Source organism: Pleurodeles waltl, chromosome 3_1, assembly GCF_031143425.1.
Source record: "Pleurodeles waltl isolate 20211129_DDA chromosome 3_1, aPleWal1.hap1.20221129, whole genome shotgun sequence".
NCBI lineage: Eukaryota > Metazoa > Chordata > Amphibia > Caudata > Salamandridae > Pleurodeles > Pleurodeles waltl.
In genome coordinates this window covers 667,509,348-667,530,536 of record NC_090440.1, presented here as the reverse complement: position 1 = coordinate 667,530,536, position 21,189 = coordinate 667,509,348, and the positions used below count along the sequence as shown (strand labels likewise).

Below are 21,189 nucleotides of genomic sequence, written 5' to 3'. Positions count from 1 at the left end.
CTGATGGAGGTGGAAAGAAATTATTTCATCATTGAACATTAAATGTTGGCTGCCACATGGTCACCTAGCTATTTTAGAGTTTTTATATGGGGAAATATGTTTTAATTGTGGATGGAATACAAACCTCTTCTCAAATTTTAGGTCCAGGAAGTATGAAGAATTGTTCAGGAAGATTGAAAGTCAAAGTGCAGGAATATGAGTGTAGAGTGGAGTATGTGCCAGGATGGAAAACTATGGTTGCTGATTGTTTATCCAGGATGCCTGACAAAGCTGCTGAACTGGCTTAGTTACCAAATGAAGAAGTAGTAGCTAGTCTTGAGGATGCCACAGAAGGGTTAGGCAACTCAGTCTTTAAAGAGGACTGGATCAAAGTAATGGAGAAAGATGACACCCTAAAATGTGTTGTAAAGTTGGTGAGAACATTAGAGAGGAGAAAGAGTACTGTCCTTGACAGGGTAACGTTTTTTTAAGATGGTAGATGAGCTATCGGTTCATCATGAATGGCAGGTGATGAGAGGTGAAAGGATTGTGCCACCTAATGCGCTCAGATCCAGGATAATAAGGATGGCATATGAGATACACCTTGGTCAGACCATCAAAAAAGTCAGGGAAACATTTTGATGGGCACTTATGGACAATCAGGTGGAACAGTGAGCGGAGAAATGTGAAATCTGTAAGGAGTCTGAGAAGCATTTCAGAGTGGGTATAGGACATTTGCAAGAGCAGCAACATGTCTTTGAAGCTCATGAGGTGTGCGGGAGAAGTTAGGTTTAGATTTCATTGGACCTTTTGCATTTTTGGCAAATCCTGAAAGGTCTGCTGCAGTTTTGGTTGTTGCAAAATCAAAGGTGGTGTTTATTAAATGTATTGCTATCAGCAATTACTGGTGGTTTGGGTGAAGTGTTTAGAAGGGTGGGCATACCCTCAATTTTACTCACTGACAATGGCGCACAACTTATTTCACAAGAGATGAATTGCTTTTTGGACACTAAAACATACATGTACCTTTTTATACAATCCCCAATGGAATGGTCTAGTTGAGAAGGTCAACAAATTGGTGAAGGGTATCATGCAACTGGCATGTAGTGCTGGTCTGTCTGTGCAGGATGAGGCCAAGCGTATGCTGTGGGTTTATCGCACCTCAGTGAATGCCAGTACGAAGACAACCCCATTTCAGATGATGTGGAGTAGACAGCCAGGGCCCAAACTGGTGGCATCATGGATGCTTGAAGGGGTATCGAAGAACAAAGGGGATTCTACAAGAGGAAGTTTGCAGAAACAGTACATTGATGTTGGAGATTGGGTCAAGGTCAAACTGAATGGAATTGGGAGAGTTTAGACCAAGTTTTGGGGACCTTACAGGGTCAAATCTGTGGGTGGCAATTGGATCAAGCTTGATAATGGACAAACATGGAATCTCAGGAGAGTGGCTTTGTACCAAAGGCAAGGGAGGGTGAAAGGAAAATCGGGCCATGATCTCCATGGTTACTGATGAAGGACAATTAATTTACTGATCATCAAGCTGCAAACATGTTGCAGGGAAATATGGGTAATTTAGAGAGGGGAGGTGGTTCAGCAAGAAGACTACAAGTTGGAAGGGAGTTGAGGATAAAGAAGCTTCCAGGATATTTGGGAGACTTTGTTTGCATTTAAGTGTTTTAACTGTTTGTAATGAAGAATACTGTGTTTGTTTATTCTAGGTATTTTTCTTATTGGTGTTTTTCTTACTTGTGTTTTGTTTTCTGTGGTGTCCTGTATTCTTTAGGTAGGCACTTCATCTCTTATTAGTTGTTCAGTTGTTGTGTATTGTTCTTGTTAATTCATAGCTTTAGAACTAATTGTTTGGTTCCCAGGGAAGGGAGATGTATTATAGCCTTAGTGCCCGCCGTAGTGGGCTATACCAGTCAATAAAGGCCCGCTCCAGCGTTAAAGGCCCGGGCCTGAAGGCGAGGGCCCTTAACAAGGGAGCGGGACTTTAATTGCCGGTATAGCCCAGCTATATGAAGAGATAGTGAATACAGTCAGACAATACTATGCAGATCTATGCATTACATACTCTTTCTTTGTACATACTATAAAGCCATATCTGTGGGTCCCAGTACCATCCTTCATGACCCAGGAGGCAGATTAACCTTGATGCGGACATCACCTTGGAGGCGGTTAGCCCAGGGATATCTAAACTATGCTTTGGATAGGCTCTGGGCCTGGACAGATTCACAGGAGTATTCAGTAAGATATTTTGCCCGCACCTGGCACCAACCCTAACACGTTCATACAATACCTTCACTTCCACAGGCCTGCTCATATCACAATGTGTGAGGCAGTTATAATTATAGTTGCCAAACCAGGCAAGGGCCCAACACAGTGCATGTCATACAGGCATATCACTTCTAAATGTTGACACCATTTTTTTTCTGGGCGTAATGGCATACAGCCTAGGGCACATATCTAAGAGCTAGTGGTCCTGGATCTAGTAGACTTTATCCCCAAAATGGATTGTTGCAACAACACCAAACGAATAACACATATTATTGATAAAGCCAGGCGTACCAAGACACCCAATTTCTTCCTCTCTCTCATGCCAAAGAAAGGCTTTTGATGGGGTCCACTGGCCCTTCTTACTGGAGGGCCTGGAGAAGCTTGCCATGGCCTGAAATGTAAAGCCTGAATACACAGCGATTACTCTAGCTCTACGGAGAAAAGCAGAGTTAATGGAGTCTTGTCACAGCCTTTTCGGGTGAGCAGAGGGATGAGACACAGGTGCCCATTGTCTCCATTCCTCTTTGCTCTGTACATGGGGCCATTGTTGGAGAGTATAGACTAAACCCCCAGATTGAGGGGATATGATTGGGGAATCAGCTGCATATACTGGCTCTATATTCCAATGATGTGATGGTCATGTTGTCAGATCCCTGAAGTTTCATCCCAGCCCTTTTGGGAGAATTAGAACTATCCGGTCAAACTGCAGTGTTCAAAATGAACACATAAAATTGCAAATCAAGAGTCTCAAAACCCCACTAGGCATACAAAACACACAACAGGAATTGTTCCCACTTGCATGGACACAATATCACATTCATTACCCTGCCACAGATAAAATAGCCTTCCAAAACTATTCTTCTTGATGTGCTCGCAAAGACTTACAAAGCTAAGAGCTGGGTTTGTAGGTATTTTGGGTGGGCCACATTGAGGTGTTCAAGATAAACTTGTTGCCTAGGGTCCTGTATGTGATGAAAACGGTGCCATTACAGCTCCGACCATAACAGTTAAAATCCAAAGGCTCATAAAACGCTTTATATTGGGCAGTAAGAAGCCCCACGTAGCTATAATGCAGGTTTATCTTACTTTAGATGACGGTGGGCAGGGGATCCCTCACTTAATGCACTGTTACCTTCCTGCACAACTTCGATAAATAACAGAGTTTCTTCGTCCATCTATGGAGCAACACTAGTACTTTACAGACCAAGCCGCAGCTGATACACGTTTGGAAAGCCCCATGTCTTAACAATTATCCTTTCCATGATGGCTCCCATAATCCTGAATTCTCTGGGGCTATGGAGGGCACAGCACACAGAGCATGGCAGACCACTTATTGCAAACTTCTAGGAAACTCAAACAACACAAAAGGCATTCAGTCCTTTGAGCGGTTGAAGTGGAATTATGATCTTCCAGAGACAGAATGTATGTACTATCTACAAATTCAATACAGGGGCACCCTTTATTCGATTAAGACCAATACCAACAGACCACTTACACAAAGTGAAAAGTGGATTGTTAAAAAACATGACAATAAACACCTGCTCTCGGACCTCTGTACATTTTTGCGGAAAGCAATTCCTCCCCGAAAGTCGCCAGCACGAAATCAATCAATCAATCAGGCAGGGGATTTGTAAAGCGCACTACTCACCCGTCAGGGTCTCAAGGTGCTGAGGAGGGGGGGGGGGAAATGCTAAGGGGGGAGGAGGTGCTGCTACTGCTTGAACAGCCAGGTCTTGAGAAGTTTCCTGAAGGTAAGGAGGTCTTTCATCTGGGGCAGGTGGGTGGGAAGAGTGTTTCACATTTTGGCGGCGACGTGCAAGAATGATGTACCACCGATTGTAGTTCTGCGGACACGTGGGATGGTTGCGCGGGCGAGGTTGGCGAAGCCGAGATGCCAGGTCGGGGTGTAGGAGAGGTATTCTGGTCCGGTGTTGTGCGTGCTTTGTGGGCGAGGAGTTTGAAGGTGATTCTCTTGTTGACTGAGAGCCAGTGCATATTTTGCAGGTGGTCTGTGATGTGGCAGTGGCGGGGGATGTCCAGGATGAGGCTTGCGGAGGTGTTCTGGATGCGTTGCAGCCTCTTCTGGAGTTTGGCCGTGGTTCCTGCATAGAGGGCATTGCCGTAGTCCAGTTTGCTGCTTACGAGGGCTTGGGTGACGGTTCTTCTGGTTTCAGTGGGTATCCATTCGTAGATCCTTCGGAGCATGTGGAGGGTGTTGAAGCAGGAGGAGGAGATGGCGTTGACTTGCTGGGTCATGGATAGTGAGGGGTCCAGGATGAATCCTAGGTTGCGTGCCTGGTCGGTTGGAGTCGGAGTGGTTCCGAGAGTGGCAGGCCACCAGTTGTCATCCCATGCAGAGGGGGTGGAGCTGAAGATGAGGACTTCCGTCTTGTTGGATTTGAGTTAGAGGCAGCTGCTCTTCATTCATACGGCTATGGCCTTCATTCCTTCGTGGAGGTAGGTCTTGGCGGAGCCCTTGGCGAGGGAGAGGATCAGCAGGGTGTCTTGGGCGTATGAGATGATGTTGAGGTTGTGGGATCGAGCGATGTTAGCGAGCGGGCCATGTAGATGTTGAAGAGGGTTGGGCTGAGGGACAAACTCTTGGGTACGCCGCAGATGATTTCAGTGGCCTCCGAGAGGAATGGGGGAAAGCGGACTCTGGGTTCTGCAGGTGAAAAAAGAGATGACCCAGTCCAGGCCTCTGTCGCGTATTCTAGCATTGCTGATGCATGAGCATAGGGTGTGGTGGCAGACGGTGTCGAGCGTGGCCGAGACGCCCAGGAGGATGAGGGCCGCGGTTTTGCCGCTGTCCAGTATGGTTCCGATGTCGTCGGTGGCGGCAATGAGGGCGGTTTCAGTACTGTGGTTGCTGCAGAATCCGGATTGGGAAGGGTCCAGGGTGCAGTTCTCCTCTAGGAAGCTGGTTAGTTGTTTGTTGACGGACTTCTCAATGACTTTTGCTGGGAAGGGGAGCAGAGAGATCGGCCGGAAGTTCTCAAGGTCCTTTGGGTCCGCCTTGGGTTTTTTGAGGAGGGTGTTGATCTCAGCGTGTCTCCAGCTCTCCGGGAAGGTGGCGGACTCGAAGGAGCTGTTGATGATCTTCCGTAGTTGGGGTGCGGTGACATAGCTTGCTTTGTTGAGGATGGGATGAGGGCAGGGGTCAGATGGAGAGCCGGAGTGGATGGTGTTCATGATTTCCATGGTGTTGATGTCGTTGATGGGGGTCCAGGAGAGCAGGAGGTTGGTCGGAGGTAAATCTGTGGTGTTGGTGGTTGCCGTGGGGGTCTGGGTGCTGAAGCTGTCGTGGATGTCTGCAATCGTGCAGTGGAAGTAGAATGCTAGGGAGTCGCAGAGGTCTTGGGATGGGGGGATGGCGTTGGCGTTGGTGCTGGGGTTGGTGAGTTCCTTATGACGTTGAAGAGCTCCTTGGGGCCAAAAGAGATGGGAAGTAGAGGTAAAGCATTCCCTTACAGACAAAGAAAGAGAGGATATATACACCAGGATACAAATCTCTGTAACAAGCAGCTCAGGTAAGAGAGCAATTTAAAAGCCACACTTTATTGGAACTACGCCCCAGAGTGAGTCCACAAATGGTACCTTGCAAGACTGTCCAAGTGTTGTAGAAACTGTAGAGATACAGTTACACTCTCACACTTGCTATGGCGATGCCCTAAATTCGGTTTCTCAAACAGGCAGACCTGTTACCCTACACTTCAGGAGAGGCAGGGCAATTACCATGGCACTATGCATGTCCAGACAGACAATCACAACCTCCAGAATATGAGACATGGCTCAACAGGCTTTGGGGGCTTTTGGGCATGGAAAAGCTCTCGAAAGCCCTGGAAAAGTGAGAGGCACAATTTCAGAAAACTTGGAGACAGTGTATAAACTTTCTATAAGCAGATTATAGATAGCTCACCTGTCTCGGCTATCTTAGAATTCTCACCATCACACAGTAGATAACTAATTCTGTAGGTTGGCTGTTCATGCGGCTGGACAGTCACACCCCAGGAGTGTGTATTGAAGCATAAAGCAATAAGTGGAGTAGCATACAGAATTTGCAGATCAGACGGGGAGATGGATCTGGAGTTATTGATGTATGTGTATGTTAAATATCTGATGTAGCTAATTCACTAACTTGACACCCCACTGGCCAGAAGTTGTAGGTGTACTATGTGATAACTTTACTTCAATAAAAATGGAGTTAAACCATAAATGCAGGAGGTGCCCAAAAGTAACTTCCACAACATTTCTATGCGCCATTCTACTTCTCACAGTCAGGTCAGAAGGGACCTCTAGGTGTACAGGGTAATAAAAGAAACAAAAGAGCAACAACTAGCCTGGGGATATTTTGCCCTAGTGTTTACTCTCTTCTCATAGCACTGGAGAGGATGATGTTGCTCCTCCAGTCCTTGTGGAAGTGGGGGTGTCATTTCTGTGTCCTTCATGATCTGTCTTTTAATCTCATTTCACAGGGGCATAAGGCCAAGGAGAATCTCACCCCTGTACTAACTGTTTTGGCCCAAAGCGCCCGGATCCACAGACCAGCGAGGAGATACCTCAGAGCCAAGGTGAGAAGAGAACAGCTCGCATTGGAGCTTCTGGTGTAAGGGAGAAGAGGAAGAGTTACATGAAAAAGCAGTAAGCGTATAACGCTCTTACAACACAGTACCCACTGCAAATGACTTAGGAGTACCAATAAGGAAAGCACATTGAATGTAAAAACACAATTACACATGCATCAAAACGTTCTTATCTATTCTATTAATAGCACTTCTTGAGCACATGGTTACCCCACGGGCTTCTCAGTATTGATTGGTCTGCCAGACTCAGAATCCTCATGATTTAAGCAAAAAGATATGTCGTCAGCTGTTTCCTAAAGCTGAGTTCGTTGTCAGCCTTCCTGAGAGTCAGGTATTTCATAATTTGGGTACTATGGGGCATATTTACGAGCCCCTCGCACCGCCAAATCATATCAATGAGGCCACGCAAAGCCACTTTGAGTGACTTCCTCATAGATATGGCGTAAGGCAAGACAATGCAAATCACTGTGTTGCTTTACTCCGTGCTAGGGAGGCATTCTATGGGCGTTGCGATGAGTGTTCTCACACAAGACCCATGGGTTTTGACACATCCCCAGATTTATAAGACCTTGTAAACCTGGGGATGCTCCAAAACCTTATGCCTTCTCAGGGGAGGTGCTAAGCAGTCACAAGGTGCCAGTGAAAGGGAAAAGAGAAGTAATGCACCATATGCCATAGATACGGCGCATTCCTGCCCTTTCACTCTGACGCAGGGCAGTACAGCAAGGTGACTTGCTGCGCTGACCTCTGCCAAATCCACACAAATATGCCCCTCAGTATGCAAACATGCACCCTTCACTCCTGGCTTTCTTAACCCTGGATAGCAGACTTAAATTCCTTGACCATAGCAATCTCCTGGTAAAGTAGAGCCGAATCAAACGTTGGCACAGTGGGCTGGGCACATTCTTAAACTGAATCCTCTTTTGTATTGACAGCCAGTGTAATGTAGCTAGTGTAGACGAAAGAGTCTGATGTTTCGGGATTACCAGGAGAATCGGGGCTGCAGCATTTTGGATCACTTGAACTTTCTTGATCACTGTTTGTTGACTTCCTAAGTATAGGGAGTTACCATAGTCTGCATGATAGCACCAAACCTTGTGCTATCATTCTCTGTGCAGGGCGTGACCGCCAGCCCAGCAACTTCCTGAGGGTTCTCAATAGGTCGAAACAACTTGAGGACATCTTTCTAGCCTGAGCCTCCATAGAGAGTTTATTGTGAATTATAACGCCCAGGCTTTTCAATTCTGATTTGGAGCAGTAGTGAGCTCCGAAAAGTTTGTTTCAAAGTTAATTTCATATGAATGTCTTATTACCAACTACTAATATATTAGTTTTGTCACAATTTAACTACCACACCATTTAACTACAGGCAATTAGCAGCCATCCAATCTGCAATCTGTTTTAAGTAGGAATTAAGTTGGCGTGATATTACTCCTGTGTTGGGCGTAAGTGAGATAATGATCTGTGTGTCATCTACTTATGACACCATTGAAAATCCATGAGAACATATGATATCTGAGAGCAGACGAACATAAGCATTAAAGAGTGTAGGGCTCAGTGAAGATCCCTGAGAGACCTCACATTTTAAAAGATGAGAGGCTGAGTGGAAAGGCCCTTCAGAGACTGGAAAGCTTCTACTAGTCAGGAAGGAGGTCAACCATTATTATGCTAGGCTAGACCTCTTCTAATCTCTGAAGTAGAAATCTATGGGAGACGTATCAAATGTTCCACTCAGGTCAAGCAAAATGACTGCGGCTGATCCACCTTGATTGAGGACTGTAGGAAAGTGCCTCTTTTTTTTACATGGTCACCCCCACTTTTGTCTGGTATTCAATGCAATTTGACCGAAGTGCACTGGATTCCAGCTGACCAGGTGCCCAGTGCCAGATCTCTTTCCCTAAAAGTGTGCAATTGTTCCTCAATTGGCAATACCTTTAGCAGCCAAGTAAGTTGCTAGTTAATGGTACCCCTGGTACCCAGGGCATGGAGAACTAAAGAGGATCCCTAAGGGCTTCAGAATGTATTGTGCCACCCTAGGGGACTCGCAGCACACTCATACAAACTGCCATTTCAGGCTGCATGACACAGTGCAGAGAAAAGTGAAAACACGACATGTCACACCTCCTGTGTGCCATGCCTACATACATTGAATGCAGTATAGGTAAGTAACCCTTACATCAGGCTTTACAGCCATAAGGCAGGGTGCACTGTACTAAAGGTGAGGACATATCTGCATAAGCAGATATGCCCCTGTGATGTCTAAGTCGATTCTTAGATATTACAAGTGAAAAGGGAGGCCATTTTAAGTACATGTGTTGGACACCAGTAATTACAAGTTTCCCAGTTACATGATGGCTTCACTGAAACCCCAGATTTTTGGTATCAAACATCTTGTTTTAATAAGCCCACATTGATTCCAGTTTTTGATTTATTAATACATGCACTCAGAGGGCAGTTTTAAATGTGTCCCCTGAAAACCTACCAACTAGTAGTGTGCTGGCTAACTGGTCCTGGCCAACCAGCCACCACAGATGAGTTTTTGATCCCCTGGAGGTCAGAGCCTACGCTCTCGGGGGTCAAAAACAAAGCCTGCTCTGGGCAGAGGTGTTACCACCTCCTCCAAGCAGGATGGCTAGTTATCAGAATATCAAGGCAGGAGGCTTCAAAAGTCTCTGCGGCATTTGTTATACGACCCTGGCTTCCACAACCATTGGTGATGTCGCCCCCCCCACCCGGCCCTAGGCACATTTGGCAGCAGGACAGGTGGGAAAATCAGCTAGTCAGATGGCGTGTCCCTTATCAGGCTAGCTCCACCTCTGAGGTGGGCTACCTGATGTGAACACAAAACTCCACCATCTTGGTTTTTGGTAGAATTAGGCTCACTGGGTCAGGGTTATGCCCACGCCCCACAGGAAGTAATTACATAGAGGGTGTAGTCACCCTAGAGGTAAGCAGCCCTTTGGCTACTACCTGTCACTCTCCTTAATACCCCTAAATTGACTATTTAGGAGGCACCCTGATGCCAGGAGCTCACATTCAACAAATCCAGATGAAGAGAACAAAGAAGAGCTGTGAAAAAGTGAGAACAGAAGACTTGCTGTGGATTTTTGGCACCAAACCCTGCTTGCCTGCACTAATCTCAACAATTGCAACAAAGTGAATAGACCTGCAGCTGAGCATCTACCAAGCACCCTGGTAGACTGCCAACCACTCTCAAATTGCCAGCAATCTCCCTTGGAGTAGAGGAGCTACTCCCCTGCAGTCCACACGCACCAAAGCAGCAGAGTCCGGTCCACCATCTTGCAGCTCCCTGGCCAGCCCAATGCCTCAGTCGCCCAGGAATAGGTACATGGGCTCCAGAAGGAGCCACCCAGCACCAATACCTGGGATACCAGACCCCTTCTAACAAGCCAAGTCCGTTTGAGTCCAATCCGGACTCCCAGTGCACAGAGACTGAGCAGCCGTCAAGAGACGTCACCACCAGAGAGACCCACTTCTAGAGTGGCCCAGCTGTCCTGCTTTTGCACCCTCAACCGGTAAGACCGGCAACTGTGAGGACCTTTGAGGCACCCAGTCCCACCGACCTATCTACTCTGTACCAGAGCGCCCAAGCCTGATTACTGGAAAACCAACTGTGCTTTCTTGCTCCCAAGACCCTTGCAACCCGAACACCCCCCATTGAGAGCTCACGGACTGGTCCCAAAGTGCCCCCCCAGAACCTGTTTCCAGGTGGTCCCCCTTCTTTCCACTAGAGTAGTACGGAAAGCTACCAACCTGACCAGCACCTCTGCACCCGGACGCCCAAGGGCAGGTAACGAGTAACTGCTGGTGGTACCTTTGATTTTGGCCCCCTATAGCCCTAAGTCCTGAAGGAGACCCCAAGAATCATACTGTAAATTACTGTGTGCAACATATGCCTTTTTCCCCATAGGAAAGCATTGCCGCATAAAGATGCATTTAAGTGAGCATTCAACTTACCTGTAAAAAATGATATTTTAAAAAAGTACTTACTTGATAACGAAGTTCTTGATATAAAAATTTACATAAAAATATGCGTTATTTTTCTAAATTGGTCTCCAACACAGACTGAGACAGCTCTCTCCAACTCAGCAACACAGTGGCGGGTTGGCGAGAGCCCTTATGAGCGTATGTGTTTGGCCGGCCCGAGGCAGCTGGCCAAACACGTACTCACTGAGGGGAGTGCACTGTGCACTCCCCTCACTGCTCGTCACCTCCATGACCCGCAATAGTTTGCAGATCCTGCTGCTGGCGGGGGCGATACTCCTCCGCCATAGTGGAGGAGCCGTCTCTGGTTTCTTTTTTGCTGGATGAGCCTGCGAGCTGCAGTTAGCTATGCTCTTGAGTTTTGTCTCCCCTGCCAAAGATACTGCTAACTTTCCCTAGAAAGTAGTTAGCTAGCACGTTACAGCAGGTCTCAGAAGGTGGTGGAGCTGAGCGTGGCCATTTCATAAAAGAGTTAACTATTTTGTATAGCTCCTTAAGTGAGTTGGCAGAACTCTTGACCCTAGAACTGAGATCATTAATATGAGCTTCTCTAATGGCATACTGGTAATTTTTTAGTGCTTTTTCATAGTTAAGTTTGCTAGTAGCATTACGCTTTTCCTCCACTTCCTTTCCATTCTTTTGGATTTTTTTTTTTTTCAGTACAACTAATTCCGCTGAGAACCAAGGGGTCTGCCCCTGCGGTCGGCTAATCTTATGTAATCTTATGGGTACTAATTTATCCAATTAGTCTTTTATCCATTTATTGAATTACTATTTCTCTCAGATATTTCTCCATACAAGTCAGTTATGGAATTGAGTAAGTGGTTGCCCAGCTGACTTTATTCAGTTTTGGCCAGCAACATCTAAACTTTGACTGTAGGACAAGAGAAGCTTTCTTTCCTACTTTTGGGAGATTAAAAAGGACAATATGGTGATCTGACTAACAAACTGGGGGAGGGTCCGATCCCATACTAGAAACATTAGTGAAAGTTGGCTCAAGAAGATGTGCTATTTTAAGCATGGGGGATGTTACCAATTGAGAGAGCTGTATGGCGAAGAGGTCGTGTAATAAGTCAGGTGCACGTTCACAGTTACTGTCATCAAGATGTATACTTAAATATCTCAGCAAAGTGAAGTTGACTTTCTGAAGACTTCGTATAGCCACAATGTACAGCAAAAGATTAATAAACAGAAAAGCTTGACGTGGGAACGATATACAAATAGCCCAGAGAGAGGAAAGCTCACTTCCAAGAGAGACATTCATACCCAGGAATAATAACAGAAGTGAAGTTATCTTTAAGATGTACTTTAAAGATTTAAGTACCCCACATCCTACTTTGTTTTGTCGGTCACATAACTGGCTATAGAGCAATCATATTACAGCTACATCAGGTATACAAATACAATCTTCTCTAAACCAGGTTTCAGTAAAGAACAATATCTCAGGCTGATAATCTTCAAGGAAGGCAAACAGCTCTAATTTATGTTTAGGTAGAGACCTACAGTTGGCCAAAAACATATGCCAGTTATTGCTGTTCATGTTTGAGGAATTTATCGGGTCCCTTTGCATCATTGATTCTAGAGTTCCTGTACTCTGCTTGCACGACCTGCATATGGAGGGAAAGCACATAGAATCCAAAGAGTGGTATCAGTTCTTACCCAATGGCCTGTTTAATTGGATAAGTTCTTCTGAGGAGTAGCTTGACCTCTTTTTAGTCAAATGGGCAGGGATTCTGGCCTGACATGGATGGGCACAGACCGGCTTGTCTTTGGTGCACCTAGGTGCGCCATTGGCACATCCTTGCCCCAGCGCTCATTGAATAATGAGGCCAACTTGGCAACTGCTAGCAAAAATTGTGTTTCCGGTTGCTCTGACAATGGCTTTTGGCACTAAACACGGCCAGTATGTACAGGACGGTGCTGTTCTCCGTTGTGACGCCTCACCCCCTCTTGCCCAGCAGGATGATTCTAAGGTAAATTATTATTGAAAATGCAAGCCTGAAAGAAGGCACGTCCGCACTCCAGCACTCATTAAATAACAAGGCCGACTTGACAACTGGATCGCTAACAGAATGGTGCCTCCGCTTGTCCTGACAATGGCTTCTGGAATTAAACGCTGCCAGCAAGTAAAGTGCGGTGCAGTTCTCCCTTAGGGCCCCCACACCCTGCTGCCCGGCAGAATTCTAAGCTAAAATATTTCAGAGCAAACATAACATTACATATAGCAGTTAAAACAGCGTCAAGTAACATACAAGTAACGATTTCAACTGCGAGTCTGAAAGAGGTGTGTAAAGTCGGAGTCCTTATATTTGGTATGGAATATTTATTAAGTATTAACAAGTAATAAGGCTTGCCGAATCCACTGCACTGCGTGTCTCCGTGTGTCCTCTCCAACCACCTTTTCCCAACTCCTCCAAGTCCATTCTCGAATCCGAACGGAGACACGCGATGCAGACACGCGCACAATACAATAACATATTTCAAATAACAACTCAGTATTTCAAATAATTACATACATAACAACACAACTAGGTGTCTTTCAGGCTCTAAGCACCAAAACTAGTGTTACCAGATAGCTCAAGTCAAGGACAGGTGACTGCATTTACTCCCTTGGGCTTCCATGCAACAAATCAGTAATGTTAGACTCTGCTTGGTTCAAAAGAATCAACCAACATGCCTGTAAGAATGGTTAATAAATGGAAAGCTCAAAACTGGAACATAGTGTTTAGTTGACATACCAAGTAATGAAAACTGTATGCACCAGACCCAGCGGGCGCAGACCAGCACCAGACAGCATAGTGAGAACTATGTGAGAACACATTAAGGGCCTGATTCTAACTTTGGAGGACGGTGTTAAACCGTCCCAAAAGTGGCGGATATACCACCTACCGTATTACGAGTTCCATAGGATATAATGGACTCGTAATACGGTAGGTGGTATATCCGCCACTTTTGGGACGGTTTAACACCGTCCTCCAAAGTTAGAATCAGGCCCTAAGTGTGCACAATAAAACCAAAATGATGTCTGAGATTGTAAGTTTTCTAAGCAGTGTTCGACAACATGATGATTGAAAGGTGATGGTGGCATACCTGGGCTTGTGCTATATTTCTCTGGTCTGTCTAGTGCCCCTTGCCTCTCCCCACAGGTACTTCCCCCGCTGCGTGATGTGACAAATCGTCCTGAAGTAGGGGAACATATACGGAATAAGCTTGTGCGGCTCATGACGCACATTGACACCGACGTCAAGCACTGTGCAGCCGACTTCCTCTTCATTCTTTGCAAGGAGAATGGTGAGTGTGTATGTACACAGGAAGCGAATGAGACAACTTGGGCGACCTGCTGATGTTGTGAATGTGTTACAGCTCAGGAATTCTACCAGCTGTCATTAAATAAGGGATGGGAATAAATCAGGAGAAAGCAAGCAAATTATAGAATAAGGTTAAGCCTCTTAGTCCTGGACATTTGTGCTATTTGTTCACACGGACATGTCCAGAGATCACACAACTACATTTGAAATGTCATACATGGGATCGGTACCAGTGCACAATGCACTTCCACATAGTCAAGTGTCATGCACAGAAACCTACAAGAACCTACAGGTTTTGTGAGAGCCCAAATCCGAAATTGACAGAACATTATACATCCTTGGTTGTAGGTAGAAGTATTTGACCTTCTGCTTAATCTTCTCTATACAACATGAAAGAGTAGTAACATTCATTTAGTGCAAAAGGCAAACTAAATGCCTCCAGGCTCCAGCATCTCTCAGCCTTGCCTGGGATTGCTCAACAATTATTAATTGAATATGTTTCTTCAAATTAATGAATTATTACATGGATGTCATGCTTTCTAAAAGTTGTAATGGGTATTATAACCTTAGAAGAAATGAGAGAATCCACCACTTTTCAGCCATCAGATCACTGTCAAGGTATTGCTGAGGCTTTTGTCTCCAAGTCAGGTTCTCTTCTGTACAAGTATTAAACCTCATTCTTGAGTCAGTGTATTACAGTTCTACCGTGTCTAGTAACGATGATGAGTGTTGTTGTTACAGCCTTCTGACATGGGATAAGTTGTAGTGACATAGCGTATTAGCATCTTCTCCATTTCACTGTACAAATGTGATGTCATCAGTTTCCCTCCATTTAGGTTAGCCAACGGGTTGGTAGTAGTTCCCTGTTTACTTCTTCAGTTCTCAGTGTAAATGAACTAAAATGAACTAACCATGCATGGCCCTTTTTGAGATTCCTGGAACCTACTTTTTTCCAGCAGACTACTGAAGTCAGGTGACAGATTTTCTGTCAGCTTCTTTATAAATGCTCCTGGCTGTCTCATCCACCCTTCAATATCTTCTAATATGTAAATGAAAAGAATCAGCCTGGCTTGCCAAAAACCTGGGAGCTCTGAACAGCTACTGTCTGTGAGGGACTTGAGGGCTGGAGGAGTCTGTCACTTGATGTATATTAGTGTGGTCTTTGGCTCTAGTCCTTGACTTTTCAGCTCTTGTCAGCCTCTTCAAATAGATTTCCTCAGTCATCTCCTTTTCTGCTTCTTTGCACCTACAAAATATGTAATGATGGAATATTAACTCTGAAACACCCTATGTGTTATGTTGGTGTATGTGTTCAGTACATTTGACCATTAGTGAGTCTTGGGAGATGGTGAGCTCTATACTATTTGACTGTGTTGAGTGTTTGGATGCCCTTTGATGCTTCACGGATAATATATGACGTGTGCCTATTCTGAGATCTCCTGCAGTGATGGCTTTGCAGGAGGTCACTGATATCATAGATGTGTGACAAGTAGATCTGAGTTTGCAGATGTCTCATAGGTGTGATAGTTATGTGTGGGGTTTCTAACAACTCAAGATCACAATAAGTGCACGTGTTCTCTGAGAACACATGCTTGCAATAAATATTTTTGAGTTCTGAGAAACCATGGCACTGCCCTGGATCTGTGTCATCTTTAATGAAAAGATCTCATAATTATCCTTTTTTCTCAGTGACACGGTTTGTCAAGTACACGGGCTATGGAAATGCAGCAGGTCTCCTCGCGGCCCGTGGTCTTATGGCAGGAGGACAAGCAGAGGGTAACTACTCTGAAGATGAAGATACTGACACAGAAGAGTACAAAGAAGCAAAGGCCAAGTAAGAGATATCCGAGATATCAGTCACTTCACTAAATCCATCTATCCTCCTCCTCCTCCTCCCACATCTTACATGTCTATATACTTCTCAAGTATGCTTAGTCCTTTAGGTGTGCAGAGAGATGGTTCTGATTGTGAAAGGCCAGACCTACCTGTCATCTATTGTTTCTACAATGCTAGAGATCTGTAGAGTCAATAGGTTGCAGGCAGGCAGTGGGAGGCAGAATCGGCAGCCAGATTCTATATATATGTTCCCAGGTTCTTGCTGAACAAAATATATTACTATGTCTTCGTATGCCAAGACCTGAAATTTATTGTTTCCTGGTTGCTTGCAGCATTAACCCGGTTACAGGACGTGTGGAGGAGAAACCTCCCAACCCTCTGGATGGCATGACCGAGGAGCAGAAGGAAGATGAGGCAATGAAGCTGGTGGACATGTTCACCAAACTCTCTAGGTACAAGAATCTGACTGGAGGGACTTGGAGTGGCTGTGGGATGATTAAGAGAGAGATATTTAGTGGATTGTCTCAGGACCACATTAGCACTATTAGCAGAAGTTAAATTTGTCTAGCAGTTCAGTGGGAATATATGGAAATCAGGTGATTTCCTCGAGCTGCCAAAGCCTCTGAAAACCCTGTTGATTTTTTTCAGGCTATGGTTGTGGTACTCTCAGGGCAACTAGGTCCATCTAGGTATTCCTCCTCCTTCTCAACCATTCATTTGGATGCTGCCGTGATTGTATGCCAGAACACTGAGTTTTCAATATTATGCTCCCATAATATTGTGGCAAAAATATCAATGACAAAATGGGGGGGGGGATTGGGACGGTAAAGATAAAACAGCATATAAGTGATCAGGATAGAGGTATCCTGGCCCCACCCCATGGGACTGATGGAGGGGACTCTGAGGTACCCCTCATGGGCTATATTTGCCCCAAAAAGTATTTTGGGGGCGCACAAGGATCTGTGGATCCACCGCTGTGCTCACCGCATCCCCCTTGTGAATCCATGACAGATCCACGGATCCAGAGCCCAATGAAAACAAATATATAAGCACTCACAGACACACTCACTCACACACACACACACACACCGACTCACAGGCCCACAAAACCACTACTACACCCAAAGAACCACAGCCACTCACTCACACACCCTCTTAGACATCGCCACAACCACTTACACAGCCACTCACACACCCACTCACATACCCACACAGCTAATCATACTCCCACTCACACACCCACTTACACATTCACTTATACACCCACACAACCACTCCCACATACACACCCATACATCCATTCATATACCCACTCACAGACCCACAAAATCACTCACACACCCACTCACAGACCCACACACCCACTCATACACTGAAACACCCACTTACACATCCACACAACCACACACACCCAATCACACATCCATTCAGCCACTTACACACCCCCCAGAAAACTGTGTATGGCAGGGTGCAGATTATAGTTACCTTAGGGTATGAGTTATAGTTTCTTGAGATAACTATAACTTCTGAATTTCTATTGTTTTGAGTGTGTAAAATCTGAACCTAGCTATAACGTCCTTGTAACCTTTGATGTCTTAATAAATGTAGATAACCAATAGTCTGTCTCCACTACATGCTACAGACATGATGGGCGGGTCACTCCGTCTATGAGAGTGGAATGGGAAGCAAACTGCAAGACAGGCATTTGCTGGGTGTGAAGGTGCCGCTTTATTTACAACACTGTAATAATCAGACATTTTTCAGTCAAAGTCTTGATCACTGTGTCAGTGCATGGTGAAGTAGATGGGCGAGCCCAGATTGGTCTGATAAATGTATGCATCCTGGGAGGTCAGATCTCTCAGAATGTATTAGCTCTAGAATTACCACAGTTATCCAAGTAAAAGATGGAGCAATCAAAGGAACCCTAACTTATTTATTGAGCCATTCTCAGTTTCACTGAAATGGCTGTGTGTACTTACACATCCGTGGCTTAATCTTTGAGACAAGCATATGCTAATATATATATTCACTGAAAGAGTCAAAGGTTAAATTGGAGCTATACACAAGCCTACTAATAATAAAAAACGAACACTTTTAAACCAAAATCACTGAAATTCACCTGTTATATGAAACTGATTTGAGGATAACCTGTACTGCCATAGATTCCAGATGTCATTAGTGACTTAATGTGAAATGTAATAAGCAGTGCATCATAGCAGCCCGAGTTATGCTTATGTCAGTTACATTGTATAATTGGTTAATTTCAGTGGTCTTTTGGTTTTAAAACATTAATTTAAAGTTTTTTTTTTTTTAAGTCAAGTATGTATACGCTTCTTGCCGTGCATACTGGGGGGGTTAGTCATAGGGCCTAGTGCGCGGCCAACCCCTCGTGGACTGCTAACTCTTTGCCTGCAGACAACAACCCATAGACACTGACCCCACATTATCTTTTTTTTATAATTTTTTCCCACTGGACCACAGAGGGGCTGCGCTGATTCCACGGCACCGTGAGACTGCAATGATCCCAAAAAAAGATAGTTAAAAAAAAAAAAAAACTTTTGGCCTCAGGGGGTCCCGGGGACACCCTCCCGCATGGGCTACGGGTTCAGGATATCCCTACCCTTCCCCCTTATATGCCTTTTGTATTTAATTTTCAGGATTTGGGGACCGACTCCGGGCGTCCGTTATTGGAGTCCTATAATTGTGGCAGCAACATTCCTCTTCATGTTGCAGCCAGCCAATCAGAGCGCTCTGTCCCATGCGACTGGTCTCGGTACTGGAGAAGCGAGATGGCCGATGGGAGGAAAAAGTCCCCTCAAACAGTCCGACATGCTTTGTTTTTGAATTCTGGTACTGTGGGACTCTACACAGAATTCCACTGCACTCAATATTGCTATTTTTTAAGCTTAATTTTTCAAAAACATCTGAAGGAATTTATACAAAATTACAAAAAGCACGCTTTCTGAGTAAAGATCTAGCTTTCTGACATATTTGGCATCATTCTGCATGGGGAACATAGTGTTTCGGGCCACTCCTTTTTCTCAGCCCTCACTTGACAGATCACCTCGAAAACTTCCAGGAAGGAGCTGAGACGAATTAACCTTTTTTGGGAAGTTTTGTGAAGTTTCACCAAATTACGCCAAAGTTATAAGCAAAACAATAAATTCTCTTCCTATGGGAACTCTTGACTTTTGTATAACTAATCTAATTGTAATGACAACCACTGTGCAAAAAAATATAGACATATTTAAATCGCACATGTAGAAAGCAATAAATACTCTGGAAATATGCTGAAAGCTTTATTTTTAGCAGCACAGCAGGTCCACCTTCACAGGAAAGCAGCCAAGGTTCAACTGACGTGCACTCTGCTTTCCACGGCTAAAACAGTTCAAGGGATCTAGGACGCAATCCAAACCATAACACTAGCATGTGCATGTCAAACAATATAATCTTAATGCAGTCCCAATGCAACACATCTTCCCCTTTTAACTGAAAGGTAGATAAAAGAACATATGTAATGATGAAATGATACACAGATAAAAAACACACCTAAGCAAATATGCTCAGGATAGATAACTGGGAAATATTAATACTCTAACCAAAGAGCACTGCTTTTTAACAAATTCAGCATACTTGGTAGAAGGGTTATCTAATCCTCCTCACCCCTTTGGCCCTTGAGGCCACAGGATCATTCATACCTTCACTCACCAAATTGGATCCAGTTGATCTCCCCCCATCCACTTGGCTCCGCACATTGTCTAACAACTCAATGCTCTCATTGTTCTGATGAACCTTTTGTTGAATCTCACCAGAAATCCTTTGTCCTCATCATCTCCATCATCATCCGCCTCATTGCAAGCAGGTATTACTCCTATGTACATGGCCACTCTCTTCACATTCCACACCTTTCCGTCTTGAGTGACAACACTATTAGTAAATACTTTCACTACTTTCATGGCCTTACAAAACCTGGAGAGACCCAGTTTTTATTATTCCTGGCTACAGAATTCTAACCCGATCACCACCCTTGTTCTCATTTTTGTTTTGTAACATCTTTTTATTATTTCAAAGTGATATACATAGCTAGCCGCCGACAAGGCAGTCATTAAGGTACGTAAACAAGAGCATCGGGATTAAACACCTTTAAACATTAACAGTGAATTACATATTCAGCTTCAACTTAAATTATACCCTGTGTCACGTGGTGGCCAGTACGTGAACGCACCAAGGAGGGTGGGGGGTGTATACAGTAATATTCTGATAGGAAGGGGGGAGAGGGGGACAGGGGCGCCCACGCGCAGAATAAGCATTTGTAATGTGAGAGTGTTGGTGATTGGTAGTATAACCTGGCTGTTTCAGGCGTGGTATGGGGTTAAAAGGGGGCATAATGGGTAGAATTGCGGTGGTGTCCAGGAGCCCTTTTACGCTGGTATGTTAGTGATGTAGACTTTCATGTAGGAGCTGCGGCTAACGCTATAGAAGTCACCAAAGCAAGATTTGAATTCAGATCGATGGGGAGGGGGGCAATCAGCCAGCGACCCTTGGTGACTTATAAAGAAACTATGGTGGGCGAGTGTCGTCCCTGACCTCCTTCTTGACTATAAAGGCGTCCCATACTTCTGAGCCACCCTGTGCTAGCCCAGACTGCTGTAGTAATATCCGAAGCCACCCTTCCTGTTTAGGGGCGTGCGGTGCCTTCCAATTAATGGCTATTTGTCGTTTAAAAACTATGTATGACAGATCGATGAACCTATGTAGTTGCTTGTCTTTGTTGGCGCGGCGTCTCAATCCCAGTAGGCAAGATTCAGGAGTCGGCAGCAGAGCGTGGGAAGTTATGTCAGACACTATATCAGTGATGAGTTGCCAAGCCACAGCCAACAGGGGGCAACTCCACACCATGTGGTAAAAATTCGCTAGGGGGTGCGCGCATCGGGGGCAAGCTAGGTCTGAAGCAGGGAACGTGTTTTATGCGGGAGGGGGAGAGGTAAGAGCAATGTAAATAATTGAATTGGGTGTAGCGGAGTCTAGCATTACCGGAGACAGTTTAAACTGAGGAGAGCGCAGACGACCAAGCCGTCGAGGACAGGGGGACAGGCAGCGACTCGTCCCAGCAAGACTTTGCACGATCTAGGCACGGGAGGGCGTCCAGCAGGAGCACGGCATATAATCGTGACACCGCTCTCCTACCGTCGCTTATT

At 45.1% G+C, this 21,189-nt stretch overlaps 1 protein-coding gene across 1 annotated transcript in view; it reads left to right on the top strand.

Moving 5' to 3' along the window:
- The window catches only part of RIC8A (RIC8 guanine nucleotide exchange factor A), a 150,538-nt gene that overhangs the window by 89,853 nt on the left and 39,496 nt on the right, over positions 1–21,189 (top strand). Inside the window, exons 6-9 of the mRNA XM_069223212.1 lie at positions 6,735–6,830; positions 13,994–14,138; positions 15,845–15,989; positions 16,324–16,443. Coding sequence (XP_069079313.1) covers positions 6,735–6,830; positions 13,994–14,138; positions 15,845–15,989; positions 16,324–16,443 — 506 coding nt within the window. The remainder of the gene's footprint in view (positions 1–6,734; positions 6,831–13,993; positions 14,139–15,844; positions 15,990–16,323; positions 16,444–21,189) is intronic.